Below are 19,712 nucleotides of genomic sequence, written 5' to 3' on the forward strand. Positions count from 1 at the left end.
CAAGAAAACAGTGAGCCAATGAAAGGTCAAAAATCAGCAGGGCAAAACATCAAATCCTGTAGTTTCATATCTGGGACTCATGATGAAATGCTCCTTAGAATGCATTTATCCTGAGGAAAAACAATACATCATGAATCAGAGCTCTCCTTGAAAGTTTTCCTACGGTTTTGGATTCTCCAGTATCTGGGAATCTTCACTGCAACCCATGGTTCCATGCCATGGCCCTCCTGTGCTCCATGTGGGTACTACAGCAACCTGCCTCACATCATCCACTGGCCATCTCCATTGCAAATCCAATGAACCTCTCTCTTCTGCATTTATTATCTTTGCATAGTACCAGGTGGGCTACCAAATTCATTGATTCACAGGGAATAAAGCTGACTTTGAAAACAAGACACTTCCTTTATCATTCTCTCTACTATACCAATGCACAATAGCTGGCCCAATCTCAATGATCATTTCTTTCTGGACCATATATTTCTTTTCACACCAGTCCATTACTTCTAAATTCAACATTGCTTAAATTCTCAAGACATGGCATAATGAAGCTAGCCCCTCACACAAACTGCCCCTAGTCCAGTCCTGACAAAGTTCTCAAAAGCTAAGCCTCCCCAGTCCACAGTTGTTTCTGAATTTAGGTCTTTCCACTCTGACCAGTTCCATCAAGCTCTACTTACAGTATTATAAATTGTCTCTTAGTCCAAAGTTTTAAGCCCTTCCATATCTCTCACTTGAACCACTTCCAAATGAACAAAAGCCACACAAGTCATGTTTCTATAAGCAATGACCCTAATCCTCTGAAACCAAATTTCTATTGTAGTTGCCTTTGTGTTGCAAGAACAAAATACCTGACCAAAATCATCTGATGAAAGGAAAAGTTTTATTTTGCCTTATAGTCTTGAGAGGAAGCTTCATGTAGAAAAAAAATGGTAGAGTCTAGATACCACACCTTTCCACAACAGGTTGAAGACACAAGTAATAGAATGAGCTCTAGTAAGGAGGAACTGGGCAATAACACACCAAAACTACTCCCAATAGTCTCCTGTAGCTGCCAGCTATGGGCCAATTCAAAATGCCTGATTGGATGGGGACCACACCCCTTCCACCACACTTTGACAACCAGGTATTGTCACTTGCATTGTGTTCCCACCCCACAGTCATGCCCATCAGAGGAGAGCTTTTCTGCCACTTTTCTCATCCTTATCTTCTTTTTTTTAATACATAAGTTTTTGCCACAAAGTTGGGTGTGATGACATAACCTTTTAATCCCATCACTTGGGAAGCAGATGTAGGAGGATTGCTGTGAGTTTGAGGCCAGCCTGGAACTACAGAGTGAGTTTCAGGTCAGCTTGAGTTAGAGTAAGACCCTCTGTTAAAAAAAAAACAAAAATTATACAACATATGTATTTTTATTATTTTAATTTCTATTGACAACCTCCATAAATGACAATATACCATTAGTATAGTCCCCCTCCCACCAATCCCCTTTCTTCCCTCTAAAATCCTCTCCTCAACTGAATCCTTCTTCTTTCCAGCTAGTCTCCCTCTATTTCCATGTCATCAGTTTTCATCCTATTATCCAGGTCTAATGTCGGTAGTGACAGTTATTGTGAGGTCACGAATGTCAAGGCCAACTTGTGTCTGGAAGACAACATTGCAAGTATTCCTTCCTCTCTTTTGGCTCTTAACAATTCTTTCTGCCACCTCCTCCTCAATGATCACTGAGACTTGGGGGCTGTGATAGAACTGTCTCACTGGTGAACATTCTGCTGTCACTTACTCTTGGCACTATGGTGAATTTTGAGTCACTCCAGTGGTCACCACCGTCTAAAAAGAGAAGCTTCTCTAACCAAAAGTCAGAGTAGCATGAATATATGGCCATAAACTTAATGTTTAGAGGGAAGTTTGGTGGGAATTATATACATGCTTTTTGATGGGTTCTTAAATAAGGTTTGTGGGTATTTCGTGGAGATTTTTGTATCTATGCTTATCAGAAAAATCGATCTAGAGCTTACTTTATTTGTTATTAATTTATCTAATTTTTGTGGTAGGGTAAAACTAGTTTGTAAAAGGAATTTGTTAGCAGTCCTTCCCCTTATTTTTTTCATAAAGTTGTTTGAAGAACATTGTTAAATCTTCTTTAAAAGTCTGGCAGTATGCAGCACTTAATCTATCTGAGTATGGGATATTTTTACTTAAGAGATTTTTTAAATTACTGCTCTGACTTCATTGTTTTCTATAGCTCTGCATGGTTTAATTTTTGTATGTCACGTGTGCCTATAAATACATGCGTTTCTTTTAATTTTTTCAATTTATTCAAGTACAGGTTTGGGAGCTCAGGAGATGGCTCAGTAGATAAGAGCACTTGCCATACAAGCAGGAGGGTTTGAGAGGGACTAAATTTAATCCTAAACACTGTTTCACAGAGTAGGCACCGCTGAAGACATGCTGTGCCAGCCATCCCTCCCTTGTCCTGGTATACAGGGAATTAGACATTCTGTGCCTAAGATATGGATTACTATCTGGAGGTACAGTCCTGAGAGTTGGGGAGACACTTCTCCTAGGACAGAAACAAAGTGATATACTGGATTTCACCTGCCCTCACTCAGAATAGGTTGAGCTGTCCAATATCTGGAGTCCTATTTTCTCCTCTGTGACATTGAGGTATAGGGGACGATGGCATCTCCTCATGAGAGTTGTGCAAGGTCAACCAAAGCTCTGTAGGAAGGGGTGCAGCCCAGCTGTTGTTTATTGATGGGGGTGATGCTATAGGGGCAGCTATGGACCCCATGGATGGTGACAGCTGCCTACAGGGCAGACCATAACAGCTAACCTGGCCTGCTATGGCCACACCTGTGACCCAGACTCAGTGAACAGGACCTGCCTAACAAACAAGCATGTCGTCTTCAGCCCAGTGTGATAAGAATTACCCTCTGACTGTCATCATGAAGTGACTCCAGCTTCAGCCTCTAGACAGCTGGATCTTGGGTCTAGACATGTCCAAGGGTCACTCAGCATGCTTTGCCCCAATGGAGCATGTGGTGACTGGCAGACTAGACTGACCTGGAGGTACCACCCATCTCAGAATTAGAGAAGACTTTTCAGCCTAGGAAAAAGTTGGCAGTGAGCTACAATGTCCCTGGTGTCTCCCCACTGGATCTCAAGAGGGAGTCTAGTCTGTATCTAGCAGGCTGGCCTGACAACTGTGCCTCTCACGTGGACCTGCACTGTGTCCTGCAGAATGTGACCCTACCAAGGACCAGCATACCAGCTTCCTTCAACGTGCTGATTACACATGGAGCTCCTTCTTAGGAGGAATTTTCTATCCAGTAGAAACCTAAGACCCAGAAGTAAGGGGAAATGACAAACTGGAGAGATGCATGTCAGCTGTGGGGAGAACTCCAACTCCACCTGTACATAGAACATAGTTTGCTGTACAACTCTTTGTGTTCATTTGCCTAATAGTTATAATCCTAAATTAAACATTTGATTTGCCTTCCAAACACATAGGAACCTTCCAGAACAGCTAGTTAGCATCAGGCTATGCTGGGATGCCTGGTGATTTTTGTGGGTCTGCAAGGACAGTAAGTAGTTTCCCTTGGCATGTGTCTTATACTCACATATTCAATGTCCTGTTATTCATTGTTTTTAAAAAAAACATATTGTGTTTTGATCTGATCCATGAAATGGTAAAACCTCTTGGAGTTCTACTGGAAGAAATTTCCAACACAATCTTTTGGGAATGACTATGCATTAAAAGTTGGCTTTAAACAACAGTTGTTACAAATATGTAACAAAGCCTGTGAAGACTCCAACCTTAAAATTCAAGCCAGCTAGAGTTAAGTATGTTAGTAAAGTGCTACCCTTGCAAGCAAGAGGACATGCGCTCGATCCCCCAAGTCTCATTTTAAAGAAACTTTGATGTGATAGCATATGCTTATAATCCCAGCACTGGGGAGTCAGAGTTCAATGGATCTCTGCTTCTCACTAGCCAACCAGGTTGTCCTAATTGGTGAGCGCCAGGCCACTGAGAGACCTTATCTCATAAGAAGGTGGATGATAGGGCTGGGGAGATGCTCAGGATATGCTCAGTGGCCAAAGGGCTTGCTGTGCAAGCAAGACAACCTGAATTCAGATTCCCAGAACGCATACACAAAGCCAGACACGGTGGAGTACTCCTGCAGAACCCTAGGCTCTGTACACCTGTGTGTGTGCGCCCACTCACAAACATGCACCCACACATATATAAACAAACATGCATACACACAAACAACACACACATACATGTGCAGAAAACATACAAAATTTTAAAAGGTGAATATCAACTGGGGGACAACACACGAGGTTGCCCTCTGGCCTCCACACACACATACACATATGTGTATACATGTACACATACATATGTGCATACACACACATCTCACCCAATAAAGTGGACACTAGAGGTCAAAAAACAACAAAGGCACCATGGACTAGGCAGAAGACCAGTGCACTACAAGTGAGCTCGTTAACTTTTAATAAAAAGGAAGAGTTGATGTTGGTGTGCTGCAGGACATTCCAGATCCTCACATGCCTAATATAGGTTCTAGAATAGAGATTTTCAAATTTCCTGGAGAAGATCAGGCTGATAGCAATTGTAGAAAAGCCTCCTTTCTCTTCGGAGGAGCTCCAGTGTGCCTCACTGACTGTAACACTGACGCGACAATACCACCTCCAAGCCAGCTTTCATCACTTCTAATGGAGCTCTCCCAGCAGTCCTCACAAGTCAAAGCTGAACTACGTGGCACCTCCAGGCCATCTGGCCAGAAGTCACATCTTTCAGAAATGGAATATATTCCATGGTCCACTTAGGGTTTTCATGGCTGCTGAGGTATGCCACACAACTCTGTGTGTCTGTCCCATGCAAAGCAGCCACCATCCTCATTTCATGTGCCTTAGCCTCACTGTTGAGAAGTGACATGGATGCAAACGTGAAAAGAAAAGTGAATATCACAGATGGCAAGAGGGGCCTTACTGTGACACTTCTTCTCCAGGATCCCCACCTTTGCCCCTAGCAGCTCCTGAGTTTCAAGGCAGGGGCAGATAGCCCAGCAAGCAAACCAACTTGCATCCCCCAACCTAGTAGCTTAATTTTCCTTTTCACTAAATGTCTACGTTTCCATTCTGTCTTTGTGTATGTATGTGCATGTGATGTATTCATGTGTGCCGATGTGTACACCTTTGCTCACATGTCTGGAGGCCACAGAAGGGCGTCAAATGACCACTATCACTTCATTTCCTTGAGACAAAGTCTCTCCCTGAATCTGGAGCTCACATCTTTCCAGCTAGACAGGCTAACCAATGAACCCAGAAATCCTCCTGTTTCTGCCTCACTCAGTGCATGTTACAGGCATGTGTGTTCACATCTGGATTTGCATGTGCATGCTGAGGATCATACTTGAGTTTGCATGCTTGTGTAGCAAGCCCTCCAGCCCCAGTGTTTCTTTACACAATAGAATTTTGGATGGAGAGGGGGTGGAAACATTGCTCACTAGTAAAGTACTTGCCACACAAGTAAGAGGACTTGAGTTTAGATCTGCAGCAACCATTTAAAAATGTTGAAAATGGTGGCACACACCTATAACCCAATGCTGGGGCAGCAGAGACAGAACGATACTGGGGGCTTCCTGGATAGCTGGTCAGCATGAACTGGTGAGCATTAGGTTACTGAAAGACCCTGTCTCACAAACTGAAGTGAAAAGGAACTTAGCAAGACATCCAAAATTAAATTCTGTCCTCCCAAATTAAAAAGTGCACACATACTACACACACACACACACACACACACACACACACACACACACACACAAACACATGCCACAAACATACATACACATGGAAAAAATTTTAAAGAATTTGGAATGCAGAAGACCACAATGTCTGGTGCCTGCATCTAAGTCCAGGTCACAGGATGAAGCACAGACATCAGCCTTCCGTAAAACACTCAGAAATGTTCCACTCACTGCTGCTGACAGCTTTATGGCCATTCTACACTGCTGCCATCAATCCAAGTCCAACAAAGGAAGAATAATAAAGGGGCAATGCAGTGATTCAGGGACAGAGGCCCTTCCAGCACCTGATGATGGGTGTCTGGGAGTGACCCTTCACAGCCCCAGGGCTACAGAGGTAGCAGAGGTGCTTAGCACTGTCCATCCAGGTCCATTGAGCAAGCCAAACCTGACTATGCAGGTCCAGTGACCACGGGATAGATGTCCACAGTACCAATAAGTACCCTTGGGCTCTTATAACAGCCTACTGAGTTGTTGAAATATGAGTCAATCAGAGAAAACAAGAAACGAAATCATGACTAGGCAGTTAACATCTTGTTAGTTTTAATCAAGTGAAACAATGCTGTGTACTTTATGGAGCACCAATGAAAACAAGCCAACTGTCACAGATTCGTGCAAACTTGGCTGACTCTTTGCAGCTAATTAAAAGCATCACCGTCCCACATACTTTGCAAATCGAGCCACTTGGTGGACTAGAAATCAGTGAAGTGTTAATAATGGAATTATTCTCCACTCACTGTCCCTGGAGACACACAAGAGGCACCAGGCCTCCCTGAGCATCGTGGCGTGTTGTGAACTAGTCCTTCCGTGACAGTCCTAGTTGAAGAAGAGGTCACGTCAACAAGGAAGCCCTCCCTCTCAGGGCAATGCAAGTAGCTCTTAGCAATACTAAACTGCTCACTTCCTCTGCAGAACATCTCATTAAACTGACTCACATAAGGGTTACAGTGTCATAGACATTAGGAGAACAATAATGTGCCTAACACACAACAAGTCTTTAAGCATTTGCATTTCCAAATACTCTGATGTCTTTAAGAAATCACATACCTTTCTATGAATCCAGCATAGTTCCCTCACTCTGTGTATGTGAATGTGGGTGTATTTATGATATGAATTCTTCAGTCTAGGTCTCATATTTTCTATTCCATATTCCTCTGTTCATGACCTCACAGGCCCTCCAGCGCTTTAACATTGGTCACTCACTGGCCCCCAGGCTCGTCAGCCTTCTTCCTCTTCACTTTGCATGTTCTCTGAACCCACCAGACAGATGAATTGGGTATAGCTATTCAGCCTTGGAACTGACTGATAAACGCCAATAGGATGTGAACAGTGTCACAATTTTATGCTAAACCACTTCCTTTGGGGAGAGTGTGTTTCAAACTGATGCTTCTATTGAAATTCACTATAATTTTTTCCAAATGTAGAGTGTTTTATTTTTAAAAGTCCTTTACTATTATGACATTCTGCCAATATTTATCATGTTTGATGCATTTATATTATTATATTTAATACGTTTGTTGTATATTTATATTTTATATGTAATATATTTACATTGTGCCCAATAGGTTGCAATTTCGTATTTAGACAATTTTCACTGAGCAAATGTCTTTAATATTGAGTTACTTCTTACAATGTTATTAGGACACTATTGAGTAAATCAGACCAGATATGTTAAATTGCCTATAACCATTAAGCACTGAAGGTAGTTTGATTCGAATTAACTTAGCGATGTGTCAGGTGAGAGTTGAAGGTGTTTTGTTTGTTAGTGAAGGGAATGTCATCTGTGGAACAATGACCATGCCTCCCAGTGACCCAGGACAGTCACTGGAAGCTCCATCTACTCTCCTTTTACTCTCTCAGCAGTCTCCCTCCTTCTTGGGTCACCATTTGTATTTTCCCCTTTCAGTGAATGAGGTGGGCAGCAGTGGTCACACTTCCCATGTGCAGTGAAGGGTGCCAGCGAATCTTATGTGTGGAAGTTGTAGCTGGGAGCAGAAGTGTATTGTACAAATTGAACCTTGGTTTCAATGGTACTTTGGAGACATACAAGAAAAAATGAACATACAATGAGCCATCATTAAAATCACTGGCTGATCTATCAGCAAATAGCACAAGCAAGGGGCTTTTCAGCTTGAAGCAAAATTGGAAAGTACCCGCTTTTCACCAGAATGAGTAACCCAACCAATCATTAATACTTCATTTTCTCAATTTCTGGGAGAGGCTCCCAAGCATATCAACTGACTTAGTTACCCCTTAGCCTAGATGAACTGTACCTCACACACAGAGCAGCTGGTGAAATCAAAGCACTGTTAATCACATCTTGGTCGTGACATACACCTTAAATATGTCTCTAACAAAATATACTTTGACCAATACAATAAAAAAGAACACTCCGCAAGTGGAAATCATGCCATTATAAAAACAATCACATTGTCAGAACAATCCACTCCCAGAAAAGGCCTAATTTTAGTTTTAATTCAAATAAGTGCATTAATATATATTCCCTTAAGAATCCTCTCATTTCTGAGTTTAGGATATTTCAGTAAAATCACAAGGACTCTTTTGTAGCAGAAAGACCATCCCTCTGATAAACACATAAGACAGTAAAGTCCCTGGATGAATTCATGGTGTCTTAACAAAAGAGTTTAAATATGGCTATATTCCCTTTTAAAAATGTAATTAATTTCTAAAGGTAGGAAAAAGAGAGAATGGGCAGACCAGGGCCTCTTGCCACTGCAAACAAACTCCAGACACATGTGCCACTGTGTGTGTCCAGCTTTATGTGGGCACTGGAGAGTCTAACCCAGGCTGGCCAGCTTTGCAAACAAGTACCTCTCATTGCTGAGCCATCTCCCCAGAATCATGACGATATTTCAGATCATCTGTTTAAGTGCCCCAAGTGTCTCTCCTATACAGAAGGGCCCATGGTGCATTCTAGAAGAATGAGTGTCCCACACTGAAAAGGAGCCTGAGAGAGGCTTCTGGGAGGGGGCAGTGGCAGGAGACTAGAGGCAGGTGGTGATGTAAGGTATGATTCTCATTCAAAAGAAAGTGTGTGGACTCAGATCCTGGAAACTCGTGTCTTCCACACACTACAAAGAAAGCCATCAGGAAGGTCACCTGATGGGCCCCAGGCTGGAGATTCTTTAAGGACTGTCTTCTTCTTTGAGGGTACTGAGGAAGCTACCCCTACTCATCATCTGGAGGGGGATATACTACTTTCTTTATTCTTCCCCATCTCAAACCCCTTCCTAATTTGTTCCCACAGGGTCCATCCCAGGTGGGGAGCCTCCAACACAGCCCTGGAAAGATGGCTGCCTCCTATCTACGAGGATGGCTTCAGTCAGCCCAGAGGCTGGAACCCCAACTTCTTATACAATGGCTTCCCACTGCCCCCGGTTAGTACTCACTTAGAATTCTGCTTTAACTGAAGAACTACTTTCTCATAATGCTAACATGCCCCCACAACTTCCTACTGGGATCTTGCTTGATGCCTGGGGCCACACGCAATCCCTTGTGGTTTAATGTCCCTGCTTTGCCGGGTTCTAAGGTGTAGCACATACCAGTGAGGCGTGAAGATGACTTCTACTCAGCTAGTGAGTGGAACAATGTATATTTAAATTCAGTTTCACCTAATCTGATATCTTTTCTCTTGACAAACACTTTCATGTTTTCAGATATATTCCTTTACTTATAATGTGGAAGGCTAGATATGACTAAATACATGCATTCATTAATTACTCCATTCATATATGTTCAAGTGATGATAAACATTTTGGCATGAGTATGCATGTGTGGTGTGCATACATATATGTATGCATTTGAGTACAAGTGTATGTGTGTGCATGGGCATGTGCAAGCCACAGGTTGACATGAGGTGTCTCCCTCCATCACACTCCACTTTTGTTTACTTAGGCAGGGTCTCTCATTGAATGCCAAGCTTGCTGACTGAGCTAGACTAGCTACACATTTTACCAATCTCGGTGCTGGGATTATGGACAAGCCATCACCTACCTGGCAATTACATGGGTGCTGGGGATCTGAACTCTGTTAAGCAAGCTTGCACAACAAGTGCTTTATCTGCTAAGGCATCTCCCCAGCCTATGGCGACCATTTTACTCCCAGAGGCACATTTTATTTGGGAAACACATCCACATGCAGCCTACTATGCCTTTAGACCAAAGGAGCCTTACACTCACTTAGCCAAAGCATGGTCCCTTTCGCCCTGGTTTGCTCCTTACACGGCTTTTTTGTCATAGGCCACATTCTGCAGTAGAATTCTCAAAACACAGCAGCAGTGTCAGAGAGGAGGGACTGACCAAGTCAACTGTGCAGTAACACTTTTCCCATCATGAAGCTCTCCAATGGAGATGAGCCCCTGGACATGGGAAGATTTTCCAGGTGGCTCTTTATTGAGAGGACCAAATGCTTGCAGTAGATGGAGCTGAGGACCAGGCCCAGGCAGTGATCTCTCATCTACTTTTAATTTCTCACAAGACATGAGTCCCCTTAGCTTCAAATGGATTATGTGTGAAATGGGGTAAGGTTCTCTTACCTACAGAGTGCTTGACAATAGACAGGTATAATCTGGAGGATGTCCATCTCGTATCAGTAAGCATGGCATGAGACAGCAGAAGATTACTTGGATACATTACTTTAGTGACAAAGAGACCCAAGGAGGACACAGGAACAGTGGCTGTAAACTGCCTGAAGACTAAATACATTATTTATTAAGGATAGACAAAGAACTGAGATCAAAGGAAAAAGGAATGTGAGGTCACTCTCTATAGCCACAGAAGGAGATTATTAGTGCTGACCAATTACTCTGGAAGAACAGCTGTTTGGCGAGCTCACTGCTGACAGTATTCTCTGTATGACCTCCCACAAAGTCTAGCAGATGTCCTGACACAAACAGAGAGCTGGCTGTTGTCACACAGGCAGCCTGCTTTGCTGTTCGAGAGTTCTTTACAGTTTACTGAACTCAGTGATTCTTTTTTTAATGTATATGGATATATATTTATTGACAACTTCTATACTTACAGAAAATAAACCATGGCATGTCCCTCTCCTTCCCTCTCCCACTTTCTCCTTCATAACTCTGCTCTCTGTCATATCCCCTCCTCTCTCCATTAGTCTCTCTTTTAATTTGATGTTATCATCTTTTTCTCCTATTATGAGGGTCTTGTGTAGGTATTGCTAGACACTGCGAGGTCTTGTATATGGAGGCCAATTTCTATCCAGACAGTGGTATGTAAGGAATAGCCTTTCTTTGGTTCTTACATTCTTTCCTCAACCTCTTCCGCGATGGACCCTGAGCCTTGGAGGGTGTGAGATGTTTCAGTGCTGGACATTCCTCCGACCCTTCTTCTCAGCACTATGTTGCCTTTTTGGTCATCCCATTGGTCATCACCACCTGAAAAGAGAAGTTTCTCTAACCAGAGTGAGAGTAGCATTAATATGTGAGTATGAACATTAAGTGTAGTGCTTTCAGGGCAATTTGGTGAGAGTAAAATATGCATTTATCCAGACAATAGGAGGATTTATACTCTTAAGGCTCATGACCTCCCCTGCCCTAGGCTTTTGATTAGGTTTTCAGTACCAGGTACGTATTCCTTCCTATACAGTGGGCCTTCAGTCCTATTAAAGGGCAGTTGGTTTCCCCCAGAGAAGACATGCCACTATTGCACTTGTTCAGTCATTTGGACTGTCTGGCCAAACTTGAGGCTTCCAGTGCCCACTGTTTTCACAGATTATGACTTCTGTCTCCCATAAGGTTGCATATAGTACAGCTTTTTCCAAATTTAGGGAGAAGGTTTTATGCTCAGCACCAACTTGATTTCTCTGTGACGTTGCCTCTCAGGCATGTGAAGTCTTCAGCAATAGGGTCTTACCATGTCTTTTTCATGGGGAACCAAGGGCTTGGCAATAGCCTGTAATGTTTTGGAGGCAACAGGGACCTCTCTGGCCAATGACTCACTGGAAGGTATACCATCCTAGGCACTGAAATTTTCTAGTAACACTATAGTTTCTGGATATATCATTATTTCAGAAAGTAGGGGCTGGAGAGATGGCTTAGTGGTTAAGTGCTTGTCTGTGAAGCCTAAGAACCCCGGTTCAAGGCTCTATTCCTTAGGACCCATGTTAGACAGATGCACAAGTGGGCGCACACGTCTGGAGTTCTTTTGCTGTGGCTAGAAGCCCTGGCGTGCCCATTCTCTCTCTCTCTCTATCTGCCTCTTTCTCTCTTTCTCTGTCACTCTCAAATAAATAAATAAAAATGAACAAAAAAAATTTAAAAAGATAGTAGATTTTCATATATCTTATTCAGAATATCTTGACTTTTGATTGACCCTCCTCACTACCCTTCTTTTATACAATCTCTTCCCCTAACCTCACTTAGGCCTTTCCACTCCTTGTAATCTGTTCTTCTGCTTACATATATATAATACCATCTTCTTAAGACCTTCCCTCTCCTCCCTCCCTTATAGCCTTTTTCTAGCTTATGGGCCTCTTTACTGATTTTTTGTTCCAGATCACACACAAGTCTATACATTTGTAGCGAGGATCCACATATGAGAGAGAACATGCAACATTTGGCTTTCTGAGCCTGGGTTACCATCCATTTCCCTGCAAATTTCATAATTTCATTTTTCTTTACCACTGAATAGAATTCCCTTGTGTAGATATATCACATATTTATTATCCATTCATTTGTGGATGGACATCTAGGCTGGTTCCATTTCCTAGCTATTGTGAATAGAGCAGTAATAAACATGGCTATGTAAGTATCTCTAAGGTAGTTTGAAGAATCATGTCATCAGGATATATGCCTAGGAGTCTTATAGCTAGATCATATGGCAAATCTATTTTTAGCTATCTCAAGAACCTCCACACTGATTCCACAATGGCTGTACCAGATCACATTCCCACCAACAGCACAGAAGTGTTCTCCTTTTACTACATCCTCGCCAACATTTATTGTCATTTGTTTTCTTGATGGCAGCCATGCTGACAGGAGAGAGATGGAATCTCAAGGCAGTTTTAATTTGCATTTTCCTCATGGCTAAAGATGTAAAACACTTTTTTAGATGTTTATATGCTATCTGTATTTCTTCCAGTGAGAACTCTCTATTTAGTTCCATAGCTTTTTTTTTTTTTTTTTTTTTTTTTTTTTTTTTTTTTTGGTTTTTTGAGGTAGGGTCTCACTCTAGCCCAGGCTGACCTGGAATTCACTATGGAGTCTCAGGGTGTCCTCGAACTCATGGCAATCCTCCTACCTCCGCCTCCGAGTGCTGGGATTAAAGGCGTGCTCCACCACACCCAGCTCATAGCCCATTTTTTGATTGGGTTATTTGATTTATTGTTCTGTTTTTCGAGTCCTTTGGATATTCTGGATATTAATCTTCTTTCAGACGTGTAACTAACAAAGATTTTCTCCCATTCTGCAGGTTGTTTCTTTGCTCTATTCACAGTATCCTTTTTTTATTTATTTGTTTGATTTTTATTTTTTTAATTTTTGAGGTAAGGTTTCACTCTAGCCCAGGCTGACGTGGAATAACTATGTGGTCTCAAGGTGGCCTCAAATTCATGGCAATCCTCTTACCTCTGCCTCCTAATTGCTGGGATTAAAGGTGTGTGCCACCACGCCCAGCCAGTGTCCTTTGCTGTACAAAAACTTTGTAATTTCATGAGATCCCAGTAGTTGATTAGTGGTTTTGTTTTCTGAGAAATTGTGGTATATGCAGAAAGTTATTACCTATGCCAGTATGTTGAAGGGTTTCCCCAAGCTTTTCCTTGAGCAATTTCAGAGTTTCAGGTCTGATATTAAGGTCTCTGATCCACTTGGATTTATTTGATTCTTGTGCATGAAGAAAGACAAGGATCTATTTTCATCTTTCTACAGATAGATATCCAGTTTTCCCAGCACCACTTGTTGAAGAGGCTGTCTTTTCTCCAAAGAATATTTTTTGTATTTTTGTCAAAAAGCAGATGGCTGTAGCTGCCTGGAATAAGACCTGGGTCCTCTATTCTGTTCCATTGATCTACATGTCTGTCTTTGTGCCAATACCATGCTGTTTTGTTACTATGGCTTGTATTATAGCTTAAAATCAGATATGGTGATACCACTACCCTTATTTTTGTTGCTCAAAATCATTTTGGCTATTTGAGGATTTTTGTGCTTCCAAATGAAATTTAGGATTTTTTTTTCTATTCCTGTGAAGAATGCCATTGGAATTTTAATGGGGATTGCATTAAATGTGTAGATTGTTTTTGGTAAAATTGACATTTTCACAATATTGATTCTTCCAATCCAAGAACATGGGATCTTTCCATTTCCTTGTGTCTTCTGCAATTTCTTGCTTGAATGCTTTAAAGTTCTCATTGTAGAGCTCCTTCACTTCCTTAGTTAAGTTTATTCCAAGGTACTTTATTTTTTATGCATCTGTGAATGGGAAAGAGTCCCTGATTTCATTCTCCGCACATTTGTTGTTAGTATATAGGAAAGCTACTGATTTCTGTGTATTTGTTTTGTGTCCTGCTACTTTGCTAAAAGTGCTTATCAGCTCTAAAAGTTTGCTTGTAGAGTTTTATAGGGCCTTTTATGTATAGAATCATATCATCTGAAAATAGTTATAATTTGATCTCTTCCTTTCCAATTTGTACCTTTTATGAGTGTCTCTTGCCTTATTGCAATAGCTAAGATTTGCAGTATTATATTAACCAAAAGTGGGGACAGTGGACACCCTTGTTTTGTTCCTGAATTTAGTGGAAAAGCTTCAAGTTTTTTACCATTTAGTATTATGTTGGCTGTAGATTTGTCATAAATAGCTTTTATTATGTTGAGATAAGTTCCTTCTAGTCCCAGTTTCTGTGATACTTTTACCATGAAAGGATATTGGATTTTGTTGAATGCCTTTTCTTCATCTATTGAGATGATCATGTGATTTTTGTCCTTCAGACCACTTATATGATGTATTACATTTATTTATTTGCATATGTTGAATCATCCCTGCATCCCTGGGATAAAGCCAACTTGGTCAAGGTGAATAATCTTTTTGATGTATTCTGTTTGTCAATATTTGATTCAGAATTTTTCCATCTATGTTCATGAGGGAGATTGGTCTATAATATTTTCTTTGTTCTATCTTTGCCTGGTTTTGGTATGAGGGTGATGCTGGCTTCATAGAAGGAGTTGGGTAGAATTCCTTCCTTTTCTATTTTATGAAAAAGTTTGAGAAGCTTTGGTGTTAGTTCTTCCATGAAGGTCTCATAAAATTCGCCAGTAAATCCATCTGGGCCTGGGCTTTTTTTAGTTGAGAGATGTTTTATAACTGCTTGGACCTCTGTACTTGTTATAGGTCTATTTAAATGGTTTATTTCATCTTGATTTAATTTTGGTAGGTCATGTGAGTCAAGGAAATCATCCATTTCTTTCAAACTTTCCAACTTAAAGGCATATGTATTCTTAAGGTATGTCCTTATAATTGTCTGAATTTCTTTGGTATCTGTTGTAATGGTGACTTTTTCATCTCTAATTTTGTTAATTTTTGTCTCTTCTCTTTTTCTTCTGGTCAAATTTGCAAAGGGTTTATCTATCTTGTTTATCCTTTCAAAGAACCAACTCTTTGTTTCATTGATTCTTTGGATTGTTTTTTGGTTTCTAGTTCATTAAATTCTGCCCTAATCTTTATGATTTCTTCTCATCTACTGCTTTTGGTTTGTCTTGTTCTTCTTTTTCCAAGGTCTTAAGGTGGAGCATTAAATTGTTTATTTGTGAACTCTCTAATTTCTTAATATAGGCACTTAGAGCTATAAATTTCCCTCTCAGGACTGCCTTCATTGTGTCTCAAAGGTTTTGGTATGTTGTATTATCATCACCATTTGAGCCTATGAACTTATTAATTTCCTTTCTGATTTTTGCAATGACTCACTGATCATTAAATAGTGTACTGTTTAGTCTCCATGAATTTCTGTGTGCTCTGTAGCTTTTCTTGTTGCTGATTTGCAGTTTAATCCCATTGTGGTCAGATAAAGTGATTATTTCAATTTTCCTATACTTGTGGAGACTTGCTTTGTGTCCTAATATATGGTCTATTTTAGAGAATGTTCCATGTCATGCTTAGAAAAAATGTATATTCTGCAACATTTGGATGGAATGTTCTGTAGATACCTGTTAGGTCCATTTGTTCCATGACATCATTTAATTCAAGTATCTCTCTGCTTATGTTTTGCTGGGATGACCTGTCAATTGATGAGAGTGGGGTATTGAAGTCTCCCACCAGAATTGTGTTTGATGTTATCTGTGACCTTAAGTCTAATAGAGATTGTTTGATGAAAGTGGGAGCCCCCATGTTAGGTGCATATACGTTTAGGATTGTAATGTCCTCCTGCTGGAGTGTTCCTTTAATCCATATAAAATGACCTTCTCTATCTTTCCTCACTAATGTTGGTTTGAAGTCTATCCTGTCAGATATTAGGATAGCAACCCCTGCTTGTTTCCTAGGCCTATTTGCTTCAAATACTGCTTCCCATCCTTTCACCCTAAAGTGGTATTTATCTTTTATTGAGAGATGAGTTTCCTGGAGGCAACAAATGGCAGACTCCTGCCTTTTAATCCAGTCTGCAAGCCTGTGTCTTTTGGATGGTGCATTGAGGCCATTGATCTTAAGAGTTATTATTGAAAGGTATGTATTTATTCTCACAGTTCTTCTTATTTTGTATTTTTTGTCCTGTTTTCCCTTTATTCACTTTTTTTAACTGTTATTTGAGTGATGTTTATTCTTTTCTATTTCCTCCTGGTGGGTTTTGCTTTCTCTTAGGCATTAAGAATTCCTTCAAGTATTTTCTGTAGAGCTGGTTTGTTGTCATAAATTCCTTTAGCCTGCTTTTGTTATGGAATGTCCTTATTTCTCCATCAATTTGGATAGATAACTTTCCAGGATAAAGTAATCTTGATTGACAGTTGTTACCTTTCAGAACTTGAAATACATCATCCCAGGCCCTCTAACTTTTAAAATGTGTGTTGAGTAATCTGCAGTTATTCTGATGGGCTTGCCTTTGTAGGTGACTTGCTTCTTCTCTCTAACTGCTTTCAATATATTTTCTTTGGTTTGTGTGTTTAGTAGTTTAATTATAACATGGCAAGGAGAGGTTATTTCCAGATTTTGTCTGTTTGGTGTTCTAAAAGCTTCTTGTATCACATTGGCATTTCTTTCCCAATTTGGAGAAAATTTTCTTCTGTGATTTTGTTGAAAACACCTATTAAGCCTCTGTATTGAAATTCTTCTCCTTATGTTATACCCTGAATTCTTATGTTTGATCTTTTCATAGTGCCCTGGATATCTTAAAATTCGCATTCATACCTTGCTGTTAGCTTGACTTTCTCTTTTTTGAACTGTATGAGATCTGCCACCTGGTCTTCTAGTTTAGATATTCTGTTCTCTCCTTCATCCATTCTACTGGTGAGACTTTCCAGAGAGTTTTTTATTTCATTAACTGTATTCTTCAGAACCAGGACTTCAGCCTTGTTTTTCTTTAGTATTTCTATTTCCTTACTCATGTCTTGTAATAACCTCTTTATTTCATTAATCTCATTTCCTGTGTTCTCTTTCAGAAGTTTGTTTTCTTCTTTAATTCCTTTGTTTTCTTCTTTGATTCCCTGCATTTCTTCTCTGATTTTTTTGAGCACAGATACCATCATTTTCTTGAAATATTTGTCAAGCTTTTCTTCTAAAACAGTCTAATTGTGATAATTTGTGATGGATTTATAGTTTTTGGTGGGAATGTATTGTCTTGATTCTTTGAGTTTCTTATATTATATTGTAGCAACTTTTGCATCCTGAATTGATTTGAGGCTTAGATTTCCTACTTATCTGCAGGGTTCCCAGTGTGGCAATCCACCTCTACATATCCTCAAGATATGAGTTCAAGGTGCCAGGTGTAGCTCTTGTCCCCAAAGTAATCCTAAATTTGAGTTTGCTTGCTAAGCAAGTATTCTGGTGGACTGGGTAGAGTAATTTACTGGAAAATTTTAAACTTCAACCTAGTAACATACACAATCAATAAAAACTAGCACAAAGAATGCAATTGAGGGGACTAAAACAAACAGATAACTATATAAATCCAAATTCTCTAAGGGTCTGCATTGTTCTACACCCTTAATCTTGTCAGCTGGGAGGTAAAGATTTCTGTTCTGAATTGGGTTCCAGGTCAACCTGGATCTGGATCAGACCCTGCCCCCAATAATGACAGAAGCAAAAAACAAAGGCCCTACATATATATATAAAAGCACCAAAGACAATAAAATTCAACCCCAAATACAAGTTATTTGAAAATGGTAAAGCCAACCAAGAATATATACCACATAAGCTGCCCTGACAAGGAAAGAGAGATTAGCTCTTGCAGGACTGTGTACCTGTCATTGTTGTTGTTGTTGTTTTGTTTTGTTTTGTTTTGTTTTTTGTCAGTTAGCCTCATTACCTTTTGGGGTGGCTTCCAATCTCACCAATGCTGAATGCCCACCTAGATCCTTCCTTGTTGTGCTGTGCAGCTGTACCTCTGATCCGCTCTGCTGACGGCGCTGCCACTGGGGGCTGAATGCTGGAGGTTTCGGGGTACTGATGGTGGGGGGTGGGAGAGTTCCAACTTCTGGAGATGCTTGCACTATCAGTAGCTCTTTAGTTCTCTGCTGCTGCTGCCTGTCACCCTTGGTGGGACTCTGAACTCAGTGATTCTTAATCCCAAATTAACTCAGATATGTAACCACTTAGAGGCATCAGAGCTCAAGTATGCTTAAATGTGGATTGTGTGCATTTTCTGCTCTTGCTCTGACAGACTAATCCAACTTTAGTTGTTTGAGGTAACAGGAATTTATGATCTCTCCATTCTTCAGATAAAAAATAACTCTAAGGAGAGTTTTCCTGGCCCTAAGTCAAGATGCCACAGCACCCGGTCCCTTAGGTAGATCTCAGGGAAGACCTCATCTCTTTGTCTTTTCCAACTTCCTGGAGTGGGTGTGGCTACTATGTGGGAGTAGGTGTTGGTATTCACACCTGGGGATTTTGCATTCTAGGCAAGCTTTCTATCACTGAACTACACTCCCAGCGTCACCTGTTCAAATTTCTAAAAGCATGTCTCATCCTTGATTCACAGCCTTTTCCTTCAAAGCCAGCAACATTGCATCTCTTTATGCTTTCCAACCCAAGTCACTGCAGTCAGGAGGGTTCTCAGACAGTAAGGACCCATGTAATGAGCACGAACTCACTTAGACATGCAGGATGATCTCTGCATCCCAGAGGCCTGGGCATAACCATGTTCAAAGCTTCCTGGATTCTGAAATAGACATACTTGGGAGTGCAATTCTGCTACCAGAATCCACCCTCAGCCACCTAAAGATTCCTGTCCATGCTACATGAAAATTGCATTCTCCCACCCCCAAATCCCATCATAACATCCGTTTGTTGTCCACTGTCCAATTTAGACCTCACTACTGAAAGTCACTGATGTCAGGTAGGAAGGGGAGGGCCATGGGCATGATTTACCTGTGAACAAAATCCCCTTCCATCTGGACTGTGAAATAAGAAAAGCTGTCTTCTGCTCCCGAAGTACAATGACCCTATATCCCTAAGACAGCAGTTATACTAGGGCATAGAGGAATAAAGGAACACAGAGGGAGTTGCAGATCCTAAGCCATTGGGAGGTCAAACTGGACACTGTCAGCTTTCAACGTCTTAGACTGAACTTGTGCAGCTCAGGGCTGAGTCACTGGCTGTACCATACTATGGCTAGATGCTTTCCACATATCCCTCCCCACATTAGCCTAGACGCTGATGGCTTGATAGCCACATACAGATTTTACATGTACTTACTAAGGCTCTGAGAAGA

The 19,712-nt window shown here is 40.9% G+C and overlaps 1 protein-coding gene across 1 annotated transcript in view; it reads left to right on the forward strand.

Moving 5' to 3' along the window:
- Nucleotides 1-19,712, forward strand: part of Tpo (thyroid peroxidase) — a 74,102-nt gene that overhangs the window by 20,534 nt on the left and 33,856 nt on the right. Inside the window, exon 5 of the mRNA XM_045143509.1 lies at nt 9,097-9,226. Within this exon, the coding sequence (XP_044999444.1) occupies nt 9,097-9,226 (130 nt within the window). The remainder of the gene's footprint in view (nt 1-9,096; nt 9,227-19,712) is intronic.

Source organism: Jaculus jaculus, chromosome 2 (genome assembly GCF_020740685.1).
Source record: "Jaculus jaculus isolate mJacJac1 chromosome 2, mJacJac1.mat.Y.cur, whole genome shotgun sequence".
Classification (NCBI taxonomy): domain Eukaryota; kingdom Metazoa; phylum Chordata; class Mammalia; order Rodentia; family Dipodidae; genus Jaculus; species Jaculus jaculus.